Genomic DNA, 25356 nt, shown 5'->3' with positions numbered 1-25356 from the left:
ACAAGTCTGGCCAGCCCAGTGTCTAGAAGTTGGCAGGGCTGGTTTGGGCACCTGAGGTTGGGAAGTGGCCAGGTTTCTTCAGAGAAGGGCTGGTGTGGTGCCAGGAGTCAGGCAAGCTATCTGAACAAGGGAACCTGCCAGCCCAGGCCCTGCCCTCTAGTAACCTGGGCCTGACGTGCCTCTAACAGTGTGGGGTTTTCTCTCTGCAGAAGCTGACGGGCCGCCTCATGCTGGCTGTGGGAGGGGCAGTGCTCGGCTCCCTGCAGTTTGGCTACAACACTGGAGTCATCAATGCCCCCCAGAAGGTGAGTGCTGTGCCATCCTAGGCTTCTCGAGACCAGAGGGCTCTGCTGTGCACCCCTGCCCCCATCACACACACACGCACGCTCACCCTGCCTCTTGGACGTTGGAGTCATTTACATCAACTCACCATCTGCCTTACCAGCCAATATTCTGGCCCTGAACGGGTTAGAGACTCTTAGCTTTGGCCTTGGAATCTTGGGGCCCACAGATCCACGGGATCTTTATAAGTCATCTTGACCAACCTCCCACCCGACACAGACATTTGTAAAAATTGAAGCTGTGTTCGGTGTAGTGGTGCTGCATTCGTGCGGCCCTCTGGGGCGACAGAGGGCTTCCATGGTGCTTTTCTCACCTGCTCACACCGAGCCCTAAGGCAGGCAGGCAGCCGTGCCCACTCCTACCCTGTAGGTGCGGGCAATGGCCAGAACCTGCCCAGCATGACCAGCTAGTCAGGGATGGAGCTGGTATACGACACCAGTCTGCCTTGGCGCCCTCCCTGCCAGGTGGTCCCCGAGCCCGTGCTCTCACCCATCCACACGCAGCACACTCCCTTGTAAGGGAGCCCGTTCTAGGCTGAAACTGTCTTATCTCCCTGGAGGACCCGGGCCAGGCAAAGCAAAAACGGCGTCCTGCCCTAGGGAACTGGAGGGGTGCAAGGGTGCGCTTATTCCCTTCTCCCCACAGCACAACCCAGATTGTCCTCACGTGCTCACCGGAGTGTCAGGACTGGGAGGCGCCCCAGTGAGGGCCTCCAGCGTAGCCAGCCCACTGCTCTGGGGAGGAGAGCAGAGGACGGGGGCGGGAAAGGAGACTGTAACGAGTCCCTTCTCTGCGCCAGGCCTGTTGTGTACATTCATAAGGTCGGGCGGTGATTTCCATTTTATACACCGGAAAACCGAGGCCCAGGGCAGGTGAAATGACCAATGGGCTCAAGGTCACATAGCTAGGGGATGGTGGAGTCAGAAGGCAAACTCTGTTGTTTACACAACCTCAGGCTGTCTTCTGGACCAGCCACCTGGTCAGCTTAAAAGTCTGTACCTTCCCGGGCAGGACAAAATGAGAGTGGACCATCCTGTCAAGGCCACATTCATGGTCCAGACAGGTGAGGCCAGGAAGTGAGTGTGGCTGCTTCCCGAGGATTGGGGCCTGTTTGGGGGAGCTGGGCCTCCTCCAAATAGGCGGAGGGTGGCCATGGGGGCCACGCCCAATGCTGGGGAGCAGGTCCCCAGAGCGGCCAGGCCTGCTGAGTCATGCTCAGCTGCAGTGGACGTGACGGGGTTTTTCCAAGCTTGCGGGAAATGGCAACCGTGGGCCCATGCTTGAAACAGTTCCAAGCCCTGCTTTTGCTAAGTGCTCTGAGCAGATCTTGCCAAGCTGTGTGCTTCGGAGCTGGCTCCCTTTGGGAATCCTTACAGATGCAAAGTGTGTACAGTCTTAGAGAGAAGTTGAGTTCTCCACTTGATTGCACATCAGTAAGTGTCCCCTGACACTTACAGAATCTGACATCATTGGTCTGGGATGCTGTCTGGGCATCAAATTTTTAAAGCTCCCCAATTGATTCTAATGTGCAGTCAAAAGATGAGAAGCACTGGATTATGTGATCACCGTCAGGGGTGATCACTTGACTGTGATCACATAGTGAGTTATGCACAGTGACAGAACTAGGACTCTAAGAACAGGATAGAGGTGTTTTCCAGAAACAGAACAGGGTTGTGGTAAGCAGGGGCCCACAGGTGGGGATAAAATGCCCAGAGGAAAGAAAGTCTGTGTGTCACTAGGGTAAATGGGAGGAGGGAGAAGGATGGGAGGGCGACAAGGTAAGCCAGAAGCTGCCCACAAAGGGCTCTTGTGGTCGGTAGTTTCATCTGCAGAATCTTCAGCCACTGGCACAGCGAGAATGGGCATGTGGGCACCAATGCGTAGGCCGAGCTGGGGAGTGTGGACTTCAGAAGTCCACTGAAGAGGATAGACAGGATCAGATTTGCATTTTAGGAAAATGATTCAGGCGTCTGGTGCAGTGGGATGGGTCTCAGAATGTGAAACTAGAGACAGGGAAATCGTGAGAAGGCTGTTGTTGTAATAGGGGTAGAAAAACCAACACCGAGTAGGAAGAATGGGCAGGAGCTGGTCATCAGTTCAGCCTGAGGATGAGAGAGTGGGGTTTAAAACTGGCTTCTAGGTTTCTGGCTTGGGCGATGTGGGTCTGGAGGCGGAGCAGGGAGGTGCCGTGGGATATGCAGAAACTGAGGTTTGGTGACACAGCGGATAAGCACTTGGACACGGGGGTCTGTTTCTTTGGAGGGTAGTCAGTGGGAGAAGATCGATAGGTTGGTCACCAGTATCCATAGTGATAGAGAAGGATCTCCCAGAGGGACTGCAGAGTAAAAAGAGAAGTAAGGGTCAAGCCCTGGAGAGCACACCCACTGACGGAAGATCCTGGGAAGGAGGAGGAGAGCTGGCACCTCTACGCCAGGAGACGAGACCCTTCTGAGCCAGAGGAAGGATGGAAGCACTTGAGGATGAGCGTCCATGGCCATGTCCTTCGTCCCTAGAGCAGTGCCCGTCCATAGGAACAGGCACTCGGATGTGGACGGAGTGAAGGGATGCTATCCGGTGCTCCGGAGGCTGACCTGGGCAGATCAGCTCCATATTGCCGAAGGCAAAAGACCCTCCAGTGACCCTGCCGTGGCAAAGGCTGTCCAAGTGGAGTCCTGTGGGTAGAGACCTCCCTGCAGTGGGTTGAACAGGGAGAAGGGAGATGGGGGAGAGCAGAGACAGCCCTTCCAAGGGACTCAGTAGAAAAGGAAGAAAGAAGGGTGGTCGCCAGAGGGGTTGTCTGGCTTAGGTTTTTTTTAATACGAAGACTTCATTTTTTTTTTTTTTTTTTTTTTTTGCGGTACGCGGGCCTCTCACTGTTGTGGCCTCTCCCGTTGCGGAGCACAGGCTCAGCAGCCATGGCTCACGGGCCCAGCCACTTCATGGCACGTGGGATCTTCGCGGACCGGGGCACGAACCCATGTCCCCTGCATCGGCAGGCAGACTCTCAACCACTGCGCCACCAGGGAAGCCCAAAGACTTCATTTTTAAACGGCTTGTAAGGAATCAGCAGAGGAGGAGAGGGTGAAGATAAGGAGGGGGGTGGTCCTTCAGGAGGCCGGTGGTGGTGGAGCAGAGGCAAAGGGGTTGCATTTGGCCGGAAGGGACTAAGACACTTCCAAGGGTGCAGACGTGGACAAACCCAGAGTGATGTTCTCGAATTCTTGGGACTTCCCATCTAATCAGAAACAGGCGAAAGGTGAGAATTACAGCGGAAGATGGGCGGGGCAGCGGGCAGGGGGTCCGGGCAGCACAGAGGGCCCAGCGGTAAACATTTATAGGAGCATTTTCGAGCACCTGTCCAAAGGTCACTTGGGCAGCCGGCCTCTGAGGACCTGTGTGGCGTTTCCGGGGCGTGTCCTCAGGCACTCCTCCGCCTGTTTACTCTTGTACTTTACAGACACTTCTCATAAGCCTGGCCGTAGTTTTCCCAACCGGGAGCAAACGTGATAAACTTAACATGTGAAGAGGGGAGAGGACAACACTAGAGGAAGAGATGAAAGCGGGGCTCAGAGCCGACGGCCGTGCCTCGGGAAACACCAAAGCCATTGTCCTGGGACAGCCCAGTGATTGTGCCAACACCGTCACTCAACGTGGACTATGCCAGGCACTGCCCTAGATGGGGGGGAGAGAGAGAGCCGAGAACACAGCAGGCTCACCCTGGCCCTCAGGGAGCTGCCTGACACATGGTCAGAGCCGGGCCCTGTCCCTGCCCTCCAAAGATTCAACCATCCAGAGTGCAGGGGCGGGGTGGGGAGGGGAGACCCCTTGGGAAAAGCCGCAGTATTATTATTAGTTTTTTACATCTTTATTGGAGTATGATTGCTTTACAATGGTGTGTTAGTTTCTGCTTTATAACAAAGTGAATCAGCTATACATATACATATATCCCCATATCTCTTCCCTCTTGCGTCTCCCTCCCACCCTCCCTATCCCACCCCTCTAGGTGGTCACAAAGCACCGACCTGATCTCCCTGTGTTATGCGGCTGCTTCCCACTAGCTATCTGTTTTACATTTGGTAGTGTATATATGTCCATGCCACTCTCTCACTTTGTCCCAGCTTACCCTTCCCCCTCCCCATATCCTCAAGTCAATTCTCTAGTAGGTCTGTGTCTTTATTCCTGTCTTACCCCTAGTTTCTTCATGACATTTTTTTTCTTAGATTCCGTATGTATGTGTTAGCATACTGTATTTGTCTTTCTCTTTCTGACTTACTTCACTCTGTATGACAGACTTTAGGTCCATCCACCTCACTAAAAATAACTCAATTTCGTTTCCTTTTATGGCTGAGTAATATTCCATTGTATATACGTGCCACATCTTTTTTATCTATTCATCCGATGATGAACACTTAGGTTGTTTCCATCTCCTGGCTATTGTAAATAGAGCTGCAATGAACATTTTGGTACATGACTAACGGAGGGCTTCTCGGGCTTCTCGATGCTATGGGAACGAAGAGAAAGGAATGACTAATGCTGGGGGTGGGGCTGATGGGAGAGACAGAAAGGGCTTCGTGAAGGAGTTAGCAGCTGTGTTAGACCTCTAGGGCAAATCGGGCCCCAGAGGGAAGGAGGGGCGGGTATCCCAGGCAATAGGAACGGCTTGTGCAGAGATGCGGTGGCATGAAGTGTTCCACTGATGGGGAATTGCTAACGGCCCGCGCTGAGCAGGCCGACCCCACCCTTATCTGTCTAGAGGCACTTCCCTTAGGAAACTGCACTGTGCTGGCCAGGTTGGCCTACTTGCTAATGGAGACCTTGCCCCACTAGAGGTGAGGGTGCCAGTACTGCTGTTAATTACCAGAACCTTGGTCTCCTCCAAAAAACAGTCCCCAAAGGGCTTCCTCTTGGAAGTGGTTAATTAATCATAACATTATCTTAAATGTTTACAAAGCACTTCCTAATAAGTAACCTCCTCACAGCAGCCCCACAAGGTGGGTGGGGCCGGGGTTATCTTCCCCTCATAAAGGAGGCACCGAGGCTGAGAGAGGTCACCTGGAGAGTGAGAGGCTGAGTTACAGATGGACGCCAGGCCTCATGCCTGATGACGACGTCCCTGCCAGGCCTCCGGCCTCTGCAGGGGAGGAGGGGAGCCCAGCCACACAGAGAGCAGATAAATGAGCAAGGGCGTCCTGACCATCATACTGAGTGGAGAGAACTACCTCTCCCCTCCCCAAATGGCTGAGCTGCCAACAGAGGTGACTAAAGGCCATTGAGGAACCATGCGTTCCTGGCCAAGGGACAGTGTCAGGCATGTCTGAGGCATCCTCAGAAACCAGACCACTTGGGCTGGAAGGGGCCTGACAGTCCGCAGGCTCAGCGTTCCTTGTTTGCCAAAGGAAGAACTTGGTCTAGAGAGCAGGCGAGGTCTGCCCAGGACGACCTGCTTGGTGAGTGAAAGTACTGGAGGCAAGACGGGCTTCCCAGCCCAGGCTCCAGGCAGCCTCTCCTTACCTCTGCCTGGATCCAAAGAGCTCTGGGCCCCCTCTCCCCTTCGCCCATCTCCGCTTATACGGACTCTCACAGCTTACAGCTCACTTGTCACGCGCCAGGCACTGTTCCAAATGCATTAGAAACAATAATTCAATTGCCCCATATAATATAACCCCACTAGGGAGACACTATAATCCCTGTTTTATAAAAAAACTAGGGCACAGAGATGTTAAGCAGTTAAACCAAGGACACACAGCTAGTAAGTGGCAGAGCTGGGATTTAAATCCAGGGAGTCTGGCTCCAGCCTGTGTCCTTGACCACCACAGAAGAAATGGCAGTTACACTTACAGGCACCGAAACCCCCTTTTACATGCCAACAACTGCTACCCTGCTGCTCTCTCCTGCTCTTACTTCAAGCTGAGTCACGCACAGACATCCCAGTTTCCCACACACAGTTGCACAGCCTCTTACACCACGACACCCTGCCACAGCTCCGTCATCTCTTAAGCCCCTCCGGTTCATGGCCTACTTATCAATTAGTGACAGTGCTTTCTGCCTCCAGCCCTGTGCTGGGACCCGGATGAACCAGACTGTCCCTCTGTTGGAGTTTAGTCTAGAGGGAGCACACAGTGCCTCATAGTTAGCTGTCCGGGGCAGTGACGGAAACACGGACAGGCTGGTGTAAGCAGACAAGGGGGAGGGAGAGGGTACCTGGCCCATAGAGGAGGGTTTTTTTCAACACCATAGACATTTGTGGCCAGATAGTTCTTTGGCATTACGGAGGCTGTCCCATGCATTGTAGGATGTTTAGCAGCATCCCTGGCCTCTACCACTGCCAGTGTAACAACCAAAAATGTCTCCAGACATTGCGGGGGGAGCAAATTGCCCGTTTGGGAACCACTGCAGTAATGAAGAGGAGGTTATGAAGGCTCTCCAGAGGAGGAATGGCGCGTTCTCTGGAAAGTGACCAACAGCTCACCAGGCAGAAGGCGAAGCAGCAGCAAAGCGAAGGTGCAGAGGTGGGGGGTGCCCAGGCAGCGTGGGGGCGTTGCCATGTGGGGTGGGAGGAGACACTTCATCCTGAGGGTGGTGGGGAGACAAGAAAAGCTGTGAGCAGGGGAAATGAAGATCCTTCTGTTTGCAGGGGAGACCCCAGAGGCCGGGGACTAGTGAGGAGGTCAGAGCAAAGGCTTGGAGAGAAGCCCTATCAAGGCTCTTCCAGAAAAGCAGCCAAAGCAGCCAGCGTGGTCCGATCATCTGCTCTGGGGTTGGGGCCCAGCTTCTAGCTCCATCTGGCTGCTTGGGCCTCTTCACCAGGCCCCAGGGAGAGGCCCTGAGGAACCCAGAAGTTATCTGTCCAGGCCCACCTGTAGCATCTGTCTCCGGAACTCCCAGCTGACCCTGGGGCGTGGCTGAGTTGCTATGGAGACATACCACCTGGGCTGAGGGGCGGGGGCAGCCCCAGCTGTGGGGGAGGGGTATGTAGGGAACAGGAAATAGGGGTCAAAGCCAGGCTGAGGGGCTGAACTGGACAAGCTGGCCCTTTCTTCCTCCCAACTGGATCTCAAAGCTTGGGCGGCTGTTTAACCCCTTCATCCCCACAGTATATCTAAGAGAGAGAAGAAAGGGTTGAGAGAGAGCTGATTCCCTCTCAGGATCTAGAACAGGGGGCCCCAACCCCCGGGCCAGGGACCGGTACCGGGCCGCACAGCAGGAGGTGAGCGGCGGGCGGGCGGGTCAGCCGCTCCCCACCACACGCGCTACCGCCTGAATCACGCCCACCGCCACCCCCGGTCCGTGGAAAAACCGTCTTCCATGAAACCTGCCCCTGGTGCCAAAAAGGTTGGGGACCGCTGATCTAGGAGACCAGGCCTCTCCAGGGAAGACGTGGAGAGCAGCCAGAAATTCCAAAACATATACCCCTTCTCTTGGCAGTGGTCTGGAATTCTAGAACACGGGTTGGCAGGGGGACCAAATCCAGCTAGCAGCCTGTTTTTGTATGGCCTATGAGCCAAGAATGGGTTTTATGTGTTTAAAAGGTTGGGGGGGGAGGGAGGGAAGGGAAGAAAAATAAGCAACAGAGGCCATATGTCGTCAGCAGACTCTAATATTTTCTATCTAGCCTTTTAAATAAATTGTTTATATCAATCCCTGATCCAAATTTTGACTTGTATGCTCCCTGCTGACAGGGGACTCGCTATCTGTAACATGGGTAATCTCATCCTCTGAAGCCTAGAAAGCTCTTCTTTCCCTTGAGCTGAAGTCTGTGCCCTGGGGCTCTGCAGATCTGCTGGGTCCCTCGGCCTGGGGCAGCCAGCAAGGTCTGAAGATCGAGCTTTACTGCCCAAGGCAAGCCTCTAGTTCCTTCAGGTTCTTTCTTGTACTATAAATTCCTAGGTTAATGCTTTGTCTTGCAGTAATTTAAAAATGGAACTCTGTCTTTAATGTTCCTCTCAAGAAGATGGCTTCTCTCCTTGAGAGACCAGTGACACAAGGAACAGCTTACTCCATGTGCCAGGCAGTGGGCTCCGCCTCACACCCACAGCCTCACTGCAGACGCTGCCCTGACACAGAGGAAGTCAGAACTTCCGCTCTAGACAGGAAGACGTGTGGTCCTTCAGCCACAGTTACCCAGGCAGGGAAGGGAGGGGGGATGACAGACATGACACAAGCCTCTCCCCACCCTCACCCCCAGGAGAACTGCTGGGATGAGGAATAGCTCTTTACTGGAAACCATTCAGTCCAAGGGATGGCAGCTGCCCAGGGCCATCCTGCTTCTCCGTGCTGGCCCCTACAGTGTCGCCAAGTGAGCCTCTGCCCTCTAGGTTCAATGAGGGGATGCTTGGACAAAGAGCTCTAATAGCCCCTCGACTTCCAACAGGCTGATGCCATGGCTGACCAGGGCCTGCCCTTTCTCCCCAGCACGCGTGCACTCACACCGACCCTTGGCAGGGAGAGGGGTTGGGAATGGGCTGGGAAGGGAACAGAGACAAACGGAGGGCTGAGCCTGGTCCACTTAATGTCCAGGGCTCGACTGCCAAGTCAGGGAATAATGGTGGGAATCGGAATCTGGCTTCGGTGGATGGGAGGAGTCAGGAGCAGAATCCAGGTGAGAGCCAGGGCAGGTGCTGCGTGAGTAGAGAGGAGGACCGATTAGGAGGTAGAATTTTATGGACAGGACCTGGTGAGTGACTGCATGTGGGGCAGGGGCAGGATCAAGGGTAGCTCCCAGGCTTGTAACCAGAGTGTGAGGAAAGAGCATTCAGAAGCAGCATGTGTGAGGCCTCGCCTCAGACGTGAGCCGGGGCTGAGGAGGCCGCCGGGAAGCTCGCTGCGGAGACCGGGCCTGTGGGATCCTGTTAAGGGAGGAGAGCAGTAGGGAGGCTCTTCTTCCATGATGGGCACCCAGCCACTGCTGGATGATGCTCAAGGCAGCGGCTGGGTGGAAGAGGTGACCCCAGAACTTCTCCCCACGCAGGGTTCTCCTGTTCTCCAGGGACCCACCGCCTTTCCTGGGCCAAGGGCCAGCTTCACCCCCTACACAGGGCATGGACCCGAGGGGAGAGGACAAAGAGCCCACACACCGCCCGCAGGAAAGGAAAACCACACTTAGCTTCTGCCCACAAATCTCAAGCACCAGATCAAGAGGCAGGAAGCCAGTGGGCAACCTCGGCTTGGCCAAGAAGTGCTGCTGGGGGGTGAAGAGGATGAGCCTGGGGCCAAGGTGGACAGTGCTGGCTGCTCACCGTCCCTCAACCCCATAAAGTGGTCTAAGCAGCAAGGGGCTCAGGAGCCATAAAGGAGCTAGCCGTGGCCAGGGTTTGGCCCCTCTGACTTGTTACCACATGCAGGAGACTTAACTGGGGAGGCTCTGGTAACACCTCACTTACACAGGGTTCCTCAACATCTCCAGCCAGATCCCAAGGAGAGGGTTAAAGACCTCAGCTTCACACCCTTAAACCCATTTAGGTAGTAAGCACTTACTGCCTAAATACTACACGTATTGGCTCTGCATACAATTCAGACAAGTTCCATTAGCTGACTTGGCAAATTTTAAAACGAGATGTGGAGAGTTCTGTGAGACAAGCATCTGAAACACAGGGGTCAGGGTGGGGCCTGAGAACTACAGCATGCAAAAATTAAGTGTCATCTGGGACAAACACCTCTCCTTGCCCCTGTAGAGAGCCCCAAGGACATCAGTGCCCCGGAGCCTGCTTGTAGGTCTGGTTGCTCAGGGCGGCAGAGTGTGAGGGACAGGAGGGAGAAAGATTTCCAGCCAGATGATGGGCCCTCCAAGGGGTGAGGGCCATCTATCTGGGCAGGTCCCTTATCCAGGACAGCTTGCTCTCTGCAGAGCCTGATAAGTGGAGCATCACTGTTCCCAACCAGTCCTCCTCTGGGGTTGGTTTTGTCCCTTGAAGAACACAAGCGCTTTGTGTTTGTTTTGTTGAAACCTGCCTTCTCTGCCCCTGGCAGAAGCAAGGGCTGCTAGGAGGGAAGCCTAAGGTCCTTTCATTGCTCCTCCATCCACTTGCTAGGCGCCCCTGCACCAGCTCTGGGACAGGCCCTGGGGTGAATCCACTGGGGTCCCTGCCCTCAGGGAGGACAGACTCTTGGGACCCTCTGAGCCGGATCCCAGAAGGTTTCTGCATGGGAAGGCAGGTGGTCCCTCCAGGAGGAGTAACCGTGGAAGTGGGGGAAAGGGTGCATAGGGCAAAGGTAGAGATGCTGGGAGGTGGGGAGGTGGGACTGATGTCTGGCAGGAGCCTTGACTTTGAATTATGGCACGCAGGCTCTGTTAGCCTTTGTCAGTGACCTGCACTGCCCTTGGGTCAGTACCGGAACGTGGTGGGGTCCCTCAGCTCAGTGGTGGTACCAAGCACCGTGTGAGCACTGCCAAGGGTGTTTCATTAACTCCCCGCAACACTATGAAGTGGATCTTGCTAATGTCATTCCAGATGAAATCATTTGCCCTCGGTCACACTGGAGATGAGTGGTAGAGCTGGGTCTGAACTTGGTTGCGTCCAGGTTCCTCACCCCTGAGCTGTCCAGCTTCCCTGGGACAGACAAGTAGATAACTCAGTGGGCATTCCTGGGACTGCGGGCCTTGGCTCCCCCTTTGGCAGTTGTGGCTACCCACAGCCTCCTCTTCTGCCAGACCCCTGGAGCTTGGGAGGGTTACGGAGGGCCAAGAGCTGTGCCAGTGGAGATCGTACTGTATGAGAGGCTGCATATTGCCTGGTGCACACAAACTTGCAGTGGGGAGGGGTGCCAGATGGGTTGGGCTCGCATGGAGTTGAGTTTGAGCTGCAAGTGGGGAGGGGAAGAGGGGCATGCAGGTTTGTGACTGGCTGAAGTCGGGACTATTCAGATTACGTGAGCGCGAGTACGTGTGTGTGTGTGTGTGTGTGTGTGTGTGTGATGGCATGTGTACACAGGAGGCTGTTTCTGGGTACGGTGGGCCTGTGGCTGCGCATGTGGCTGGGTGGGTCTGGCTTGTCCCGAGGCACTGGGCATGTATCTGCGTCGCCTGAGAGGAGGGGTGAGTGTGAGCAAGCAGAACCAGTGCTGCCCGCCTGCCACATTCCTGGGCCTGGGCCAGCCAGGCCCTCCCTTTGGTGGGGGCAGGGCTAGCGGGAGGCCTGTTCTAGGACAGGTGTCTCCAGTTCCTGGAACTGCTTCCTTGTCTGTAGCTTTCCCTGTACCGCCCAACTGGGCACCTGGGAGAGGGGACGAGGCCATGGGTCCTTCAGAGGGGAACTCCCAGGCCAGCCAGGAGGGGCTGGGCCTGGGGGATAGAAAGTGGCAGCGTGGGTCTCACAAGCACTTGTGTGCAAGTTGCTCACACCAGGCCTGCGTGCAAAGTGAGCCTGCCTTTCCCTTCCTCGAAGGGCCTCTGTCCAGCTGTATTTCCTCCCCAGCAAGGGGGATTGGGGAGGGGCATGCGGGAAGAAGCACTCTGTCTCTGAGCCTCTCTCTGCTATGCCTGAACTTCCACCACTGTTCACTTGCCATCATCCCCAGAAAGTCCTGTTGAGCGCGTGAAACTACAGGGCACTGGAAACCACCCCTGGGGGAGGTATGAGAGCCGGCACCACTCTCCCTCGGTGGTGTGGGTGGCTGAGGCCCACAAGAGGGGCGGCACCCGGCGTAAGGAAGCAGCGAGTTTGGGGCTGGGCCTGGTGCTGGGCCCCTGGGCCCCCTCTAGCATCCCGTGACAAAATGGTCCTCTTTGAGGCGGAGAGTGCAAGGGAGAAGGATGACTGGGTCCTGGCCTTGCCCACCAGGCTGCTTCTGCTCCTGCAGGTGATTGAGGAGTTCTACAACCAGACGTGGATCCACCGCTATGGGGAGCGCATCTCGGCCGCCACACTGACCACGCTCTGGTCCCTCTCTGTGGCCATCTTCTCCGTGGGGGGCATGATTGGCTCCTTCTCTGTGGGCCTTTTCGTTAACCGTTTTGGCCGGTGAGCAGAAGGGGTCCTGGCCCTGCCCAGGGAGTGCGAGGTGGGGGGCCTTCCCTGGCTGTCCTAGGGTCTACCTATGACCCAGCCCCTGGGGCCTCCAGGGGTGTCCAGGGACCTGCCTGACCTGTGACCTCCTCCCCGTCCTGCCCCCCAGGCGGAATTCAATGCTGATGGTGAACCTGCTGACCTTCGTGTCCGCTGTGCTCATGGGCTTCTCAAAACTGGGCAAGTCCTTTGAGATGCTGATCCTGGGTCGCTTCGTCATTGGTGTATACTGCGGCCTGACCACTGGCTTTGTGCCCATGTACGTGGGGGAGGTGTCCCCCACAGACCTTCGCGGGGCCCTGGGTACCCTGCACCAGCTGGGCATCGTCGTCGGCATCCTCATCGCCCAGGTAAGCCCCCACCCATGGCTCCAGTGCCTCAGGTGTGTGTCCAGATTCAACTCCTCACCTGGCCTTCCACAGCCCTGCAAAGGGCAGCCTCGTAGACACATCCTAGGCGCAGGCCCCGAGCACAACACTGCTCACCATTCTCCCGGGGGCCCCCGGTGGGAGAGCAAGTCCAGATGCCTTGACCCTTCTCATCCCAGCCCACTCAGCCTTGCGTCCTTTCTTCTCACCGTGGGGATCCAACCACAGGGCAGCCCACTGGTTCCTCAACACGCCGGCTCCCTCACACCTACCTCCATGCCTTGACGCCTGTATATATATATATATATATATATATATATGCACTCGCCTCTCTCAAGGCTCTCCCTGCCCCATCCCTAAATCGTCCTGTGGCAAAGTAGCAGCCCCCATCCCCCTGCCACACATGTCTGTGGCCCTGCCATCTTATCCCCCACTAATGCCGTGAGGTAGGTCCTACTTCCCCCTTGTCACAGATGAGGAAACTGAGGTTCAGAGAAGTTAAGCCTCACGTTAGTGGCAGAACGAGACTGAGAACTACAGCCCTCTCTCTAAAGCAGCAGCTGCCACAAAGCAGGCGAAGAAGGCCCCCGGGTGGATTGGGGACGCGAGTGGGCCCAGGGCAAGGTGCTCACAGCCGCTGCTCGGGCCCTGCCTCCCCCAGGTGTTTGGCCTGGACTCCATCATGGGCAACCAGGAGCTGTGGCCCCTGCTGCTGAGCGTCATCTTCATCCCAGCCCTGCTGCAGTGCATCCTGCTGCCCTTCTGCCCTGAGAGCCCCCGCTTCCTGCTCATCAACCGCAACGAGGAGAACCGGGCCAAGAGCGGTACGGCGGGCCCTGCCCCTCCCCGCCCCCGGCCCCGGCCTCCTCCCTGCTCTGAGCCACCCCCGCCTTCCCTCCGGCCCCCCCAGTGCTGAAGAAGCTGCGCGGGACCTCGGATGTGACCCGCGACCTGCAGGAGATGAAGGAGGAGAGCCGGCAGATGATGCGGGAGAAGAAGGTCACCATCCTGGAGCTGTTCCGCTCGGCCGCCTACCGTCAGCCCATCCTCATTGCCGTGGTGCTGCAGCTGTCCCAGCAGCTGTCTGGCATCAATGCTGTGAGTGCCCTCACCCACCCTTTCCTGTGGCCCCAGCCAAACCCTGCGGTCAACTGTGTGCTGTGGACAGATCCCACACTTAAAACAACAGACGAGCCCCTGCCAGAGGAGCAGCTGTCCTTTAGGACCAGAACCCATGAGGGCACTGGTGCAGTGTCCCCTTCATTCTTTACTGACCATGTGCCCTGCCCCCACTGGCTGAGCCCCGCCACTTCTGTGTCCCGTAGGTTTTCTATTACTCCACAAGCATCTTTGAGAAGGCGGGGGTGCAGCAGCCTGTGTATGCCACCATCGGCTCCGGCATCGTCAACACAGCCTTCACTGTCGTGTCGGTGAGTCTTTTGCATCGTTGCCCGCAGCCAGTCGGCAGCTGGGGTCCAGCTTGGGGCCTCAGGGCCTCATGACCAGACAGCAGCCTTTACTGCGAGCCAGGCACGCATCACAGGCTCCCTAAGTGCTCTCTCATTTCATCTTTGACAACTTGTCAAGTTCATTACTCTATCAAACAGCTGATGACACTGACGCTCAGAGAAGTGCAATGGCTGGCCCAAGGCCACAGCCAGAATGCTCAGCTGTCTGGCTCTCGGGGGCCAGCTCTCATTCCCTCAGATCCTATGTAGTCCCCGAGCTGAGCCCCAGGGAGGAGGCATCCATCTCTGCAGTGCCACGTGGCTTTCCCAGCACTGGGGGCCACCCTCCTGGAGGAAGGGGTATGTTCAGAGGGGCACCAGGCAGGCTGCACTGACATCCTCTCTGCCCACAGCTGTTCGTGGTGGAACGAGCTGGCCGGCGGACCCTGCACCTCATAGGCCTGGCCGGTATGGCAGGCTGTGCGGTGCTCATGACCATCGCGCTGGCGCTGCTGGTGAGTTGCCTCGCTCTGGGGGCGAGGCGGCAGGTCGGGGGAGCTCACGTGGGCATCAGACCCTGAAGTGCCTGTCTCAGCCCCAGGCTGGCGAGCAGCACTGGAGGCCAGGTTGGGGGGGTGCTGCCCTCGCCCTGGTTCTGCACCCCTCACAGTCCCAGGCTTGGGCCTGACCTTCTGCCTCTTTAGGCTGGCTCCTTCCATCCCCCTCCCATCCTGTCTTCAACCGGCTCCTCGCTGCTTGGTGCTTTCTCACCACCGCACCTCCAGCCCCAGACTTCAAGTTCCCTCTCTCCAGGAGCTACTTTGCCCGATACTAAATTTTTCAAAGTCTTCCTCTGCATCTTCAATTCATCTTCAGAACAGCCCTAGAAAGTAATGCCCTCCTCACCACAGAGGCATGGAAACATGCTTCATCTCACTCAGTCCTCACGACGTACAGGTGTAGTTCAGTCAATATTCCCATTTCTCAGGTGAGGAAACCTCCCCCAGTGAGGTTAGTAATGTAGCAGATAAAGGACGAAGCCAGGAATCAACCTCAGGTCTGCTGGCCCCAAGCCTGTGACTGTAATCTCTGTGATAATCCTGTCCCAGGCACTTCACACACAACACTTGATTGTCCGACATCTGGGCAAGGAAAGCACCAGTACACTCATTTTACAGCCGAACCAAGGCTTACAGAGTGCGGTGATGGCCGAGAGGCCTGGCAATACCGTAGGCAATGAGCAGCGGATCTGGGATCTGGAACAAAGCCCATGTAACTCTTCTACTGCAGCCTCCTCGAGAATGATGATACGTGAAACCACATGCCTGCTCTGTGCCAGTCCTGAGTAGGGCACCTTACAAGCCTTCTAACACCCAGCCCCAGGAGTGTTCCTCCACATCCTCCTACTGTAAGCAGACTGCTCCACAGCCAGAGCTGTGGGTCGTCAGGGACCTCTTAGGACCTTCCACATGCAACTACATGACCATTCTGGGAGGGCAGACCATGCACGACTTAAACTGTTTTGTTCAGATGAGGAATCCGAGACCCGGCACAGGGTACCTAAGTCACACGGCAAATCCAGGATCAACCCTGGCCTCCTGCCTTCCAGCCTAGAGCTCTTAGGCCTGCCCTGGGCTGCCTTTGCAGTTTGTTTCTTCTGAGGATCCAGCACAGCCCAATCTAACTTTTCTCCCCTCTCTCATCCTCAACAGGAGCAGCTGCCCTGGATGTCCTACCTGAGCATCGTGGCCATCTTTGGCTTCGTGGCCTTCTTCGAAGTGGGCCCCGGCCCCATCCCATGGTTCATTGTGGCTGAACTCTTCAGCCAGGGCCCTCGCCCAGCTGCCATTGCTGTCGCTGGCTTCTCCAACTGGACCTCAAATTTCATTGTGGGCATGTGCTTCCAGTATGTGGAGGTGAGAACTCCCAGAGTCCCCACACTCAGCATTTCTCTCCTGCATGCAGGACCCCATAGTACTGTGCAAAATGCTGTCCCTGCCGTTCTTACGGGAATCATGCTGGGGAGGAAACAGGCTCAGAAGCCCAAGTCACACAGGGTTCTTTCCTTACCTTTGAATTTTCTGTTCTGCTCTGCCGTGGGAACCTGCTCCTATCACATGCCAGGTGCCGCAGAGTCTAATATTAACATCCCAATGCTCCTGGGTTGTAAGTGGGTGTTCCCTTTTCCAGATCAAAGGCCCAGAGGTAAAGTGACTTATCCAAGGTCCTACGGCCCGATGTAGGGTCAGGTCTCCAACCCAGTGTTTCTGTGTATCTTTCAGCAACTGTGTGGTCCCTATGTCTTCATCATCTTCACCGTGCTCCTGGTTCTGTTCTTCATCTTCACCTACTTCAAAGTTCCCGAGACGAAAGGCAGGACCTTCGATGAGATTGCTTCCGGCTTCCGGCAGGGGGGAGCGAGCCAAAGTGACAAGACACCCGAGGAACTGTTCCACCCCCTGGGAGCTGATTCACAAGTGTGAGGTGCCCCACACCACCAGCCCGGTCTGCTCCCAGCAGCCCAAGGATCTCTCGGAGCACAGGCAGCTGGATGAGACTTTCAAACTGACAAGATCTCAGCAGAGCTGGGCCTGGGGCTCCTTCCTTCAGCCAGTAGTGATGTCCAGAAGAATATTCAGGACTTTTAATGGCTCCAGGATTTTAACAAAAGACTGTTGCTCAGATCTATTCAGACAAGCAACAGGTTTTATAATTTTTTTATTACTGATTTTGTTATTATTTTTTTATCAGCCAGAGTCTCCTTTATCCACATCCCTGGCTCCAACCTGAATGGCTCAATGCCTAAGGGTGGGGACCAAGCCCTGCCTAGACACTTGCCTTCTTTGCCAAGCTAATCTGTAGGGCCGGACCTATGACCCAAGGACACACTAATTGAACTATGAACCATGAGTCTTCTACCCCAAGAGGTGGCTCTGGCCACTCCTGTGGGCCTAGGTCTCCCCACCTAGGGATCAGGCTCCAGGATCAGGCTCCATTAGGATTCGCCCATTCCTGTCTCTTCCTACCCAACCACTCAAATTAATCTTCCCTTGCCTGAGACCAGTTGGGAGCACTGGAGTACAGGGAGGAGAGGGGAAGGGCCAGATTGGGCTGCCAGGTGCTAGTCTCCTTTGCACTGAGGGCCAGACGATCACCAAGAGAGGAGGGCCATGGGAAACTGAGAACTCACTATTCAAGAAGACGTGAACACTCCTGCCCTGCTGTGTATAGTTGGAAGATATTTATATATATTTTTTGGTTGTCAATATTAAATACAGACACTAAGTTATAGTATATCTGGACAAACCAACTTGTAAATACACCACCTTACTCCCTCTGTATCTTACCTAAGCAGATATAAATGGCTGGTTTTTAGAAACATGGTTCTGAAATGCACATGGGTTGAGGGTAGGCAGATTTGGATGGGAATGGGAAAGAAGCAACTATTAGAGCGGCTTCAGACTTTTTGACTCCAAGATTCAGTCACTTCCAAGCACCTTTGATCAACACCCTCTACTGCTTAAAAATCTGTTTGATCTCTATTACCTAGAGAAAAATCTAAAAATCTTGGCATTCGAGGCATTCCCATTTTCCTTCACGTATGATAGCTGGTATTCAAAAAAATGATAGCTATGTGCTGACCTTGATGCTCAGGCCTTGATATGCATTATCTTGAATGTGAGGTAGGTACTATCTCTGTACATTTGACCGGCTCAAAGAGGTTAATGTGCCTGAAGTCTCACAGCAAATATGCTAAAACCCCTGCTTTTAACAATTATACCGCAGGAATTCCCTGGCGGTCCAGTGGTTAGGACTCGGCGCTTTCACTGTGGTGGCCCAGGTTCAGTCCCTGGTCAGGGAACTAAGATCCCGCAAGCCACGTGGCCAAAAAAAAAAAAAAAAAAATTATACTGCACACCCCCCACCCTATACCCCACTCCTCCCCCCAAACCCCCAGCCCCTCCAAAGCAAAATGAACCACGTTCACTGCATGGGCAGAGCAAGCTGTCAAGCTGCCTTCTCCCATCTGTTTAATTCAGAATGCCCCCTCTGATCCAGCTTATAGGCTACTGCACACCCTCTAAAGACTTCTAACCCCCTTCTCCCAATCCCTGAATTTCAAGAGCACTTCATTTGTTCCTTTCCTGTGGCACTGTATCTTTATCACGTCTTTTATCACCACCTTTATCACAAGTTCCTATTTCCCCCACTAGTCTCAATTTCATGGAAAGAAGTCAGTTTGGGTCATCTGGGTCTTCAGTACTAAATACAGTGCTTGGCACAGAGCAGGCACTCAGAAAACAGTTGAAATAAAAGCACCAAGGATATTTGTCCCTAGAGGCTCAGCTGACAAAATCGGGGGTGGGGTGGGGTGGATAGGCCTGTCGAAGCCTTCATAACTGCACACAGGTTAAACTATAAAATCTGCTTGCCATGAAGCGGAGTTACACGGAGAGGGTGAGAAGGGAAAACGGGTACATCGTAATTGGCAGCGCCTGTGTATTATCATTAGGTACAGAGAATCTGAGGAGTTAGCCATCCCCATCTCACATATCAGGAGTGAGGCTCGGAGAAGGGTAGTGCCTTGCCTGAGCCTGGGGGCAGGGTGGTTAACCGATGAAGGGCTGGGACCAGGTGCGATGGAGGAGGCCTTATCACATGGCCCCAGCAGGCTTCTGTTGAAAGGAGTTAGCTCTTTAAGCTTCGCAGGGGCCCCGAGAGGGGTAATGCAAAGAGGAGTCAGGGGCCCAGGGTGCCAGGTGCGCACTCAGGGCTCTTAAAATCCTGTGGTGGCACTCTGGCTGCTGCTCCCACCGGATGGAAGGAAACGGACTAGGGGTGGGGTTGGGGCGGAAGGGGCACGCTAGAGGCCAGAGCTTAAGGATGCAAAGCAGATGGCGCCCGAGGCCCCAAAGCGGGGCGGAGCCCGGAAGTATCCCGGCCCCACCCCAGCCCAGGGCTCCACACCCTGGTCTGAAAATGCCCGAGAACCCACTCCCGGGTTCCCGCCCCTCACAGGGCTTGCACCAACGTGCCGGGGGCCACCATTTCCCAAACTGCTAGGTGCACGCAGGCGCCGGAAGACCCGGCCCACCCCAGCCTGGGCCCACAATGCTCCGGGAGGCACAGCTTCCGGTCCCTTGACGCCTTTTCTCTAGGGACTGCAGTCCATCGCGGGTGTAGAAGATTTGGGGCCGGGGCGATCTTCCAGCTCCCCCAGACCGTAACAGCGGTGCTCCAGGGCCCCCTCAGCAGTCGCGCACCCACCTGGTTAGCCTCCTTTGCCGACTGGCGGGAGAGGCGGGGCTACGCGGTTTCTCCACCAATCAGAACCGCAGTGTTGGGCTGGTGAGGGGCGGGCCCCAGGCTCCCACCAATCACAGCCTGTCTGCCCTGGGCGGCGGTCCAGGAGCCTCTGAGGGACACTAAGCATGTCTGTCTTGTGGGAAGTGCGTTTGCTCCAGGAGCTGGCGACCGTGGCTGGGTTAGCGCTTTCATCCTAGGGAATGTAGCTCACCTGGGACACCTTATCGCGCATAAGGTGACGTCTACGGTTTGTGACGAAAAGGGGTAAACAGGTAACGGGGCTGCTCCCAGACTCCCTTCTTTTCCAGTGCTTAGCTCACTGACAGTTTTGTGAGATCCTTTGCATATCTTGGGCTCAAAAGTCTCCTCTCCCTGGAAACCTGCATCAGGTTCCCCCGCTGGACCGCACACTGTCCTGTATTTCCTCCATCAAAGCCCTCTCCACACTGTACAGTTGACTGTTATTCCACCAGTGGGGAGGCAACTGCTAACTCATTCCTTTGTCGCCAGTTCCCACCACAGACTGATCAGGATTGTTGAGTGAATTTAGACCTAAAGAAGTTCCACGATCTGAGCTCTTCCACTGCAGTTTTAGGGAGAAAATCCAACAATTCAGGAAGTGTTCTTAATAATGGGGAGAGAATATTCATTCTCTTCTGTGAAAACTACATTTTAATGCCCTCTTTCTCATTCTATGATTTTTATTTCTTAAGTCGCCCACAAATCTGACCCCTTCTGTCCACTGCAATTGCTGACCCTAGTTCAGACCACTCATCATCTCTCTGAGGATCACTGCAGCACCTCCTCACTGTTCTCTCTGCTTCCTGTCTCTTTCCCCTCATTCTCCACACTGCAATCTTGGTGATCTTTCTAAAAGGCAAGTCTAGTCATGTTTCTCTTCTACTTAAACATGGGTTTCCTGGGTCCCCATTTCCCTCAGGATAATGTCCAGCGTTCTTAGCCTGGAAATTCAAGGCCATTTGCAATCAGTTTCTAGCTCTCAGATGCAGCCTCCCCTCTCACCCCTGCCCCCCACCCCACCACAACCATCCTCCAGGCATTGATCACCCTGTCCTCTGACCTCCACATACTCCTTCCCCTGTGGGTCTTTGGGGTTCCCTCCGCACAGGCTGTTCTCCCAACTACTCTTGTGTTCCACCAGGTGACCATACCCCATCACAGCCCAAGGAGTTGGCTGAGGAAGCTCCTACTTGGGGGCTGGCTCACCTGTTTCTTGGGACATTGCTGCCAACTAGTGGCTGTTGTGTGAATGTTTAGGTCAGGGCTGGTTTTAACCTCAGCCTTTCATGGGTTCAGAGAGAATTGACTGCTTTGGCGATAACCCTTTACTGGGACTATTACAATAAATCCATTTGGTAATCCCATCCCCAGCACCCCAGAATGACTTCCTAAAGCAGTGTCTGAGCACAGTACTCTACAGCTTAATGCTCCCCACCGTCTCATGGTAAAGTCCAAATTCCATAACCAAGCAGTCAAGATCTTTCACATTTGGGTCCTTGGAGACCTTATCTCCCAAATGCTCCTTTAACACCCTAAGATCCAGCTAAGCTGATGTACTCAGTGTTCCTTGGACAGCTCCTCACCTAACTATCTAATCTTAAAACTTTTTGTTCAATCTCCTTCTTTCTCCAGGTCTGCCTTTGGTCTCTTCATAAGGCTGTTTGATCTCAAAAAAGACCAAATTAACAGTCACTTTCTCTGTGAAGCATTTGTTCATTCCTTCAACTGTTACTTAACTGAACACACACTCTTTGCCAAACTTTCTCCTCAGCTGTGTGGTGTCTTGAAAAGAACATGGTTTCTAGAGTCAGACAGAGTTGACTTCAGATCGAGGCTCTGCTACTTAGCTGAATAACCATGGGTAAGTCACTTCACCTTTCTGATCTTCAATTTCCTCATCTGTTGTGATATTAAGATGAAATAAGATAATGTGTGTGTGATGCAGGTGTCAGTTAGAGTTACTCCATATTCCCCCTTTCACCCCCTTCATAAAGTCTGGTACTCACCCCCCAGGTTTCTGTGAATTCCCAGGGATCTCTTCCCTTCTCAAGGTCATCTCTGGCTCTGATGGTCTGCATCTCCTAAACCACCTGGTGCAGGGTTCCCAGTGCTCTTTCCTGTCATGGAACCCATATCTTTTCATTCGTTTCACTTCATTCATTTATTGAGCACCTGCTGGGCGCCAGGCATTGTTCTAGGGCTGGGGATACAGCAGCAAACAAAACAAAGATTTGCCTTCATGGAGCTTACACTCTGGTGGGGAAAACCCAGTAATCAACAATCAACAAATGTATAATAAAGTATCAGATGGTGATTTGTGTTATGGGGAAGAAAAGGCAAACCAAAGAATAGAAGATGATGGATGTGAGGGTGGGGTGGGTGGCTTGATTTTAGATGAGATAATTTGAAGGTTTCCCTGAGGGAGTGATATTTGAACAAATGTGAATGAAGTAAGGGAGCAAATCATACACATAATCTGGGGGAAAGGCTTTTCTAAGCCAAGAGAACAGCAAGTCCAAAGGTACAAAGGCAGGACCATGTCTAGTGTGTTGAAGGGCAAGCAAGGAGGCAAGGATGGCTGGACCAGGGCGACAGGGAGATAAGGGCAGAGAGGTGGCAGGATGCTAGATCATGTAGGGCCTCATATATCACATGAGGACTTTGGGTTTTGTTTTGGGTTTTTTTTTTTAATGTAAGAAGAAACTTTCCAGTTTTGATACTTTGTTTTTGTTCATTATAATATGCAGTTATGCTCAGCAGGTTAGTTTTCATAGTTAGTGAGCAAATCCACCCTCCTATGACATACTTTACCACTTGGAGGGGACCTATATTGCAACACATATAGTTTTCTATAATGAAAATATAGTTGTAAGGTGAAAACAACCCATGGAAGATAATTATGAAAACAAACCTCTGACTCTTACAGAAATTTCATTGCCTTTCCCAGTAACGAGTCTTGGAAATTTCTACTGCTCTGCAAGATAGAAATAAGTATAAAGAATAAGTACTAAGTTTCACGGCGGCGCACTTGTGGCGGGAATCGGGAGGAGCAGGAGACAGCAAGGACAGGCCCGGGGAAACGAAGAAATGGAGCAGCCTGTGCAAAAAGGAAAGGAAAACCACCCTTTGGGAGGGGGCGAAGGCCACCAGCCGGCAGGAAATAATAGACGGGGACAGGCTCGCCAACTTGCCCCTAATTTCTGATGGGCCATACCCAATAGGCAGGTCACAGTTGGGATGGGTGGAGATGGAGATCATATGGAAATGTTCATGAAGAGATGAGCGAAATCAGGAGAAAACTTAGGGAGATGCAGTTGAGGAATTGTCTACATATCCTTATGGGGGAGCTCGCTAATCACCATGACCATCATGATGAATTTTGCCTTATGCATTGACTCCTGCCATTTTCCATGAGATTAATACTGTGATTCCCATTGTTCTCTTTTTTCTTGCATTTTCCTGATACGCCTTTTCTGATCCATTTGCTGTGAACCTTACGTAATTTCCATGTCAGGTGGGTTCTGTGTTACCAGCTTCTGATTGGAAATTGCCTTGGCACCCAATCTAAGTTTCTGTCAACAGTAGCGTTTCACCCATTTGCATGGAAAATGTGAAGTTAATAAAGCAATTAAAAAGCAAAAAAAAAAAACCCCAAAAATAAGTATAAATTTAACCTAAACTTTATAAAAATTGGGAAGTAGATATTCTCTCTCCTCCCTCCTTTCTTTCTAAGCAGAGGGTACAAGATCTATTGGTGTTTTGAACTTTCAAAAGCACTTGTGTCAACAGGCTTCACTCAGAGTTTCTCAGAAAGTACCATTGATACTCGTGGCCTAGGGTTTAAAATCTAATTTTAAACGAGGAAACTCAAAGTACTCGGGGCCTATAATTTATTTCCTTAAACCCTACTGCAGACTGTGGTTGTAACTATGGCGTGTCTTATTTCCCCCACCTCCACCCCAGCCTGTTGACCCCCAACCTTGACGTCTGGTTCCCAGGGGTAAACCCTCAAAGAAGCTGAGGGTAGAGGTTAGAAGTGTGGGCTCTGGGGTCATATTGCCCAGGCAAGAATCCCCATCACTTTTTGTTTGTTTGTTTTAGAATGAATTTATTAAAGAATAGTCTTAGGAAGGCAACAGTGTTTGATTTGTCATTGAAAAGAAAGTTCTGGGAGCTTCCCTGGTGGTGCACAGGTTGAGAAACTGCCTCCCAATGCAGGGGACACGGGTTCGAGCCCTGGTCTGGGAAGATCCCACATGCCGCGGAGCAGCCAGGCCCGTGAGCCACAATTACTGAGCCTGTGCGTCTGGAGCCTGTGCTCCGCAACAAGAGAGACCGCGATAGTGAGAGGCCTGCGCACCACAATGAAGAGTGGCCCCTGCTTGCCACAACTAGAGAAAGTCCTCGCACAGAAACGAAGACCCAACACAGCCATAAATAAATAAATAAAATTTTTTAAAAAAGTTCTGTTTCTTCATGATGTATAATAAATGTAAGAGGGTACAGAGTTATAAGCTTCTTTCTACTGGAATTCCCTGATAGTACAGCATAGTGTAGTCATTTCTGCAATGCTAGAATAAATTTTTTAAAAAGTCTCCTATGCTTCTCTTCGAAAAGAGATGAACAATAACAGGATGGCATTAAAAAGCCAATTTTTTCCTATTCATTGTGTAGTATTGGAGCCAGTGTTTTTACCATCACAGGCTACACTTTTTAAAATTATTTATTTATTTATTTGGCTGCGCCGGGTCTTAGTTGCAGCACATGGGATCTTCATTGCCACATGCAGGATCTTCGTTGCGGCATGCAGGATCCTTAGTTGCAGCCTGCAGGATCTATTTTGGTTGCTGCGTGCGGAAACTTTAGTTGCGGCATGTGCAACTCTTAGTTGTGGCATGTGGGATCTAGTTCCCTGACCAGGGATCGAACCTGGACCCCCTGCATTGGGAGCACAGAGTCTTAGCCACTTGTCCACCAGAGAGGTCCCACTCACAGGCTACAATTTTCACCTTATCAAGTTCTGTCACCTCTCTGAATTCAACATCATTCAATACAAAAGTCCATACATTATCACAGAATCTGTACGTATTTAGAGAGCCCTTCAATCCTGCAGATAACGTTTCAGACGTTTGAAATCTCAGTAACTCTTTAGGGAAGGTAGCCAAACATACATAGGCCTGGAATTGACTCTGTTCCTGACCTTCTGTACCAACACTGAATATATAGCCTTATCAAACTGAAGTAAAACTTGAAGGGCAAGTTGGGGGGTGATCTGTTGAGATTGTATGAGCTCACTGAGGCTCTCCTGAAGACTGTTTCCCAAAGTGGTATTTCTGTGCAACTGATGTGCCATGGCTTAGGAGGGAGAAATTCTTTTTCTTATTCAGGCTTACACTGATGTCCTGTGGAAGAGGCGCTTCCTGCCTCGGAGAGAGCCAAGAGAAGCTGCACGGCCAGGAGCACAGCAGGACCACCCTCCCCCTACCTCTCCCATCACCTTCTATTGTCTTTTTACAGAGGTGGGAGTGGAGGCTGACAGAGGACACAGTTAATAACACCTACCCCACAGAACTGTGAGGATTAGGCAAGACCAAGTTGGTATACTCTTAATGTGGTGCTTGATTGTAGAAATGGTAAAAATTAGGAGCTATTTTTATTTTCTGATAACGTTATTTCTCCATCCCTGTCATATTCTTTGAGCTCTGCTTACTACTGGCCAAGATTATAGCTAGCTAATCTTCCTAACTAAATGCCTACTGAGAAAAAGCCAGGGTGAGTGAGGCTTCTCCCCTATCTCTGCTTGGAGGTTACATATATTTATGGCCACAGTGATCCCTGGTAGCCAAGTTTCTATCTTTAATACCAGTA

At 53.0% G+C, this 25356-nt stretch overlaps 2 protein-coding genes and 1 pseudogene across 3 annotated transcripts; 2 read left to right on the top strand and 1 right to left on the bottom strand.

Annotated features, from left to right (window-relative positions):
• Nucleotides 1-215: 215 nt before the first annotated feature.
• SLC2A1 (solute carrier family 2 member 1) lies at nt 216-17454 on the top strand. Its single transcript, XM_079698130.1, has 9 exons — nt 216-305; nt 12139-12299; nt 12454-12694; nt 13374-13536; nt 13623-13810; nt 14038-14142; nt 14574-14675; nt 15873-16076; nt 16443-17454. Exons 1-9 carry the CDS (start codon nt 228-230, stop codon nt 16641-16643), a joined length of 1443 nt encoding a protein of 480 aa, XP_079554256.1. The 5' UTR covers nt 216-227; the 3' UTR covers nt 16644-17454.
• Nucleotides 17455-22407: 4953 nt separating this feature from the next.
• LOC307049241 (protein BEX3-like) lies at nt 22408-23137 on the top strand (annotated as a pseudogene). Its single transcript has one exon. The product of its transcript is annotated as a protein BEX3-like (transcript).
• Nucleotides 23138-24151: 1014 nt separating this feature from the next.
• On the bottom strand, nt 24152-24841 carry LOC307064176 (transcription initiation factor IIA subunit 2-like; the record flags this gene model as incomplete). The annotated part of the gene is made up of 3 exons (XM_079720667.1): nt 24152-24192; nt 24482-24595; nt 24673-24841. 3 exons carry the CDS (start codon nt 24839-24841, stop codon nt 24152-24154), a joined length of 324 nt encoding a protein of 107 aa, XP_079576793.1.
• Nucleotides 24842-25356: the final 515 nt, after the last annotated feature.

The sequence above is a fragment of the Hyperoodon ampullatus genome (genome assembly GCF_949752795.1).
Source record: "Hyperoodon ampullatus genome assembly, chromosome: 2".
Lineage (NCBI taxonomy): Eukaryota > Metazoa > Chordata > Mammalia > Artiodactyla > Ziphiidae > Hyperoodon > Hyperoodon ampullatus.
The sequence above is the reverse complement of the archived record's forward strand: the minus strand, read 5'-3'. Positions and strand labels throughout refer to the sequence as shown.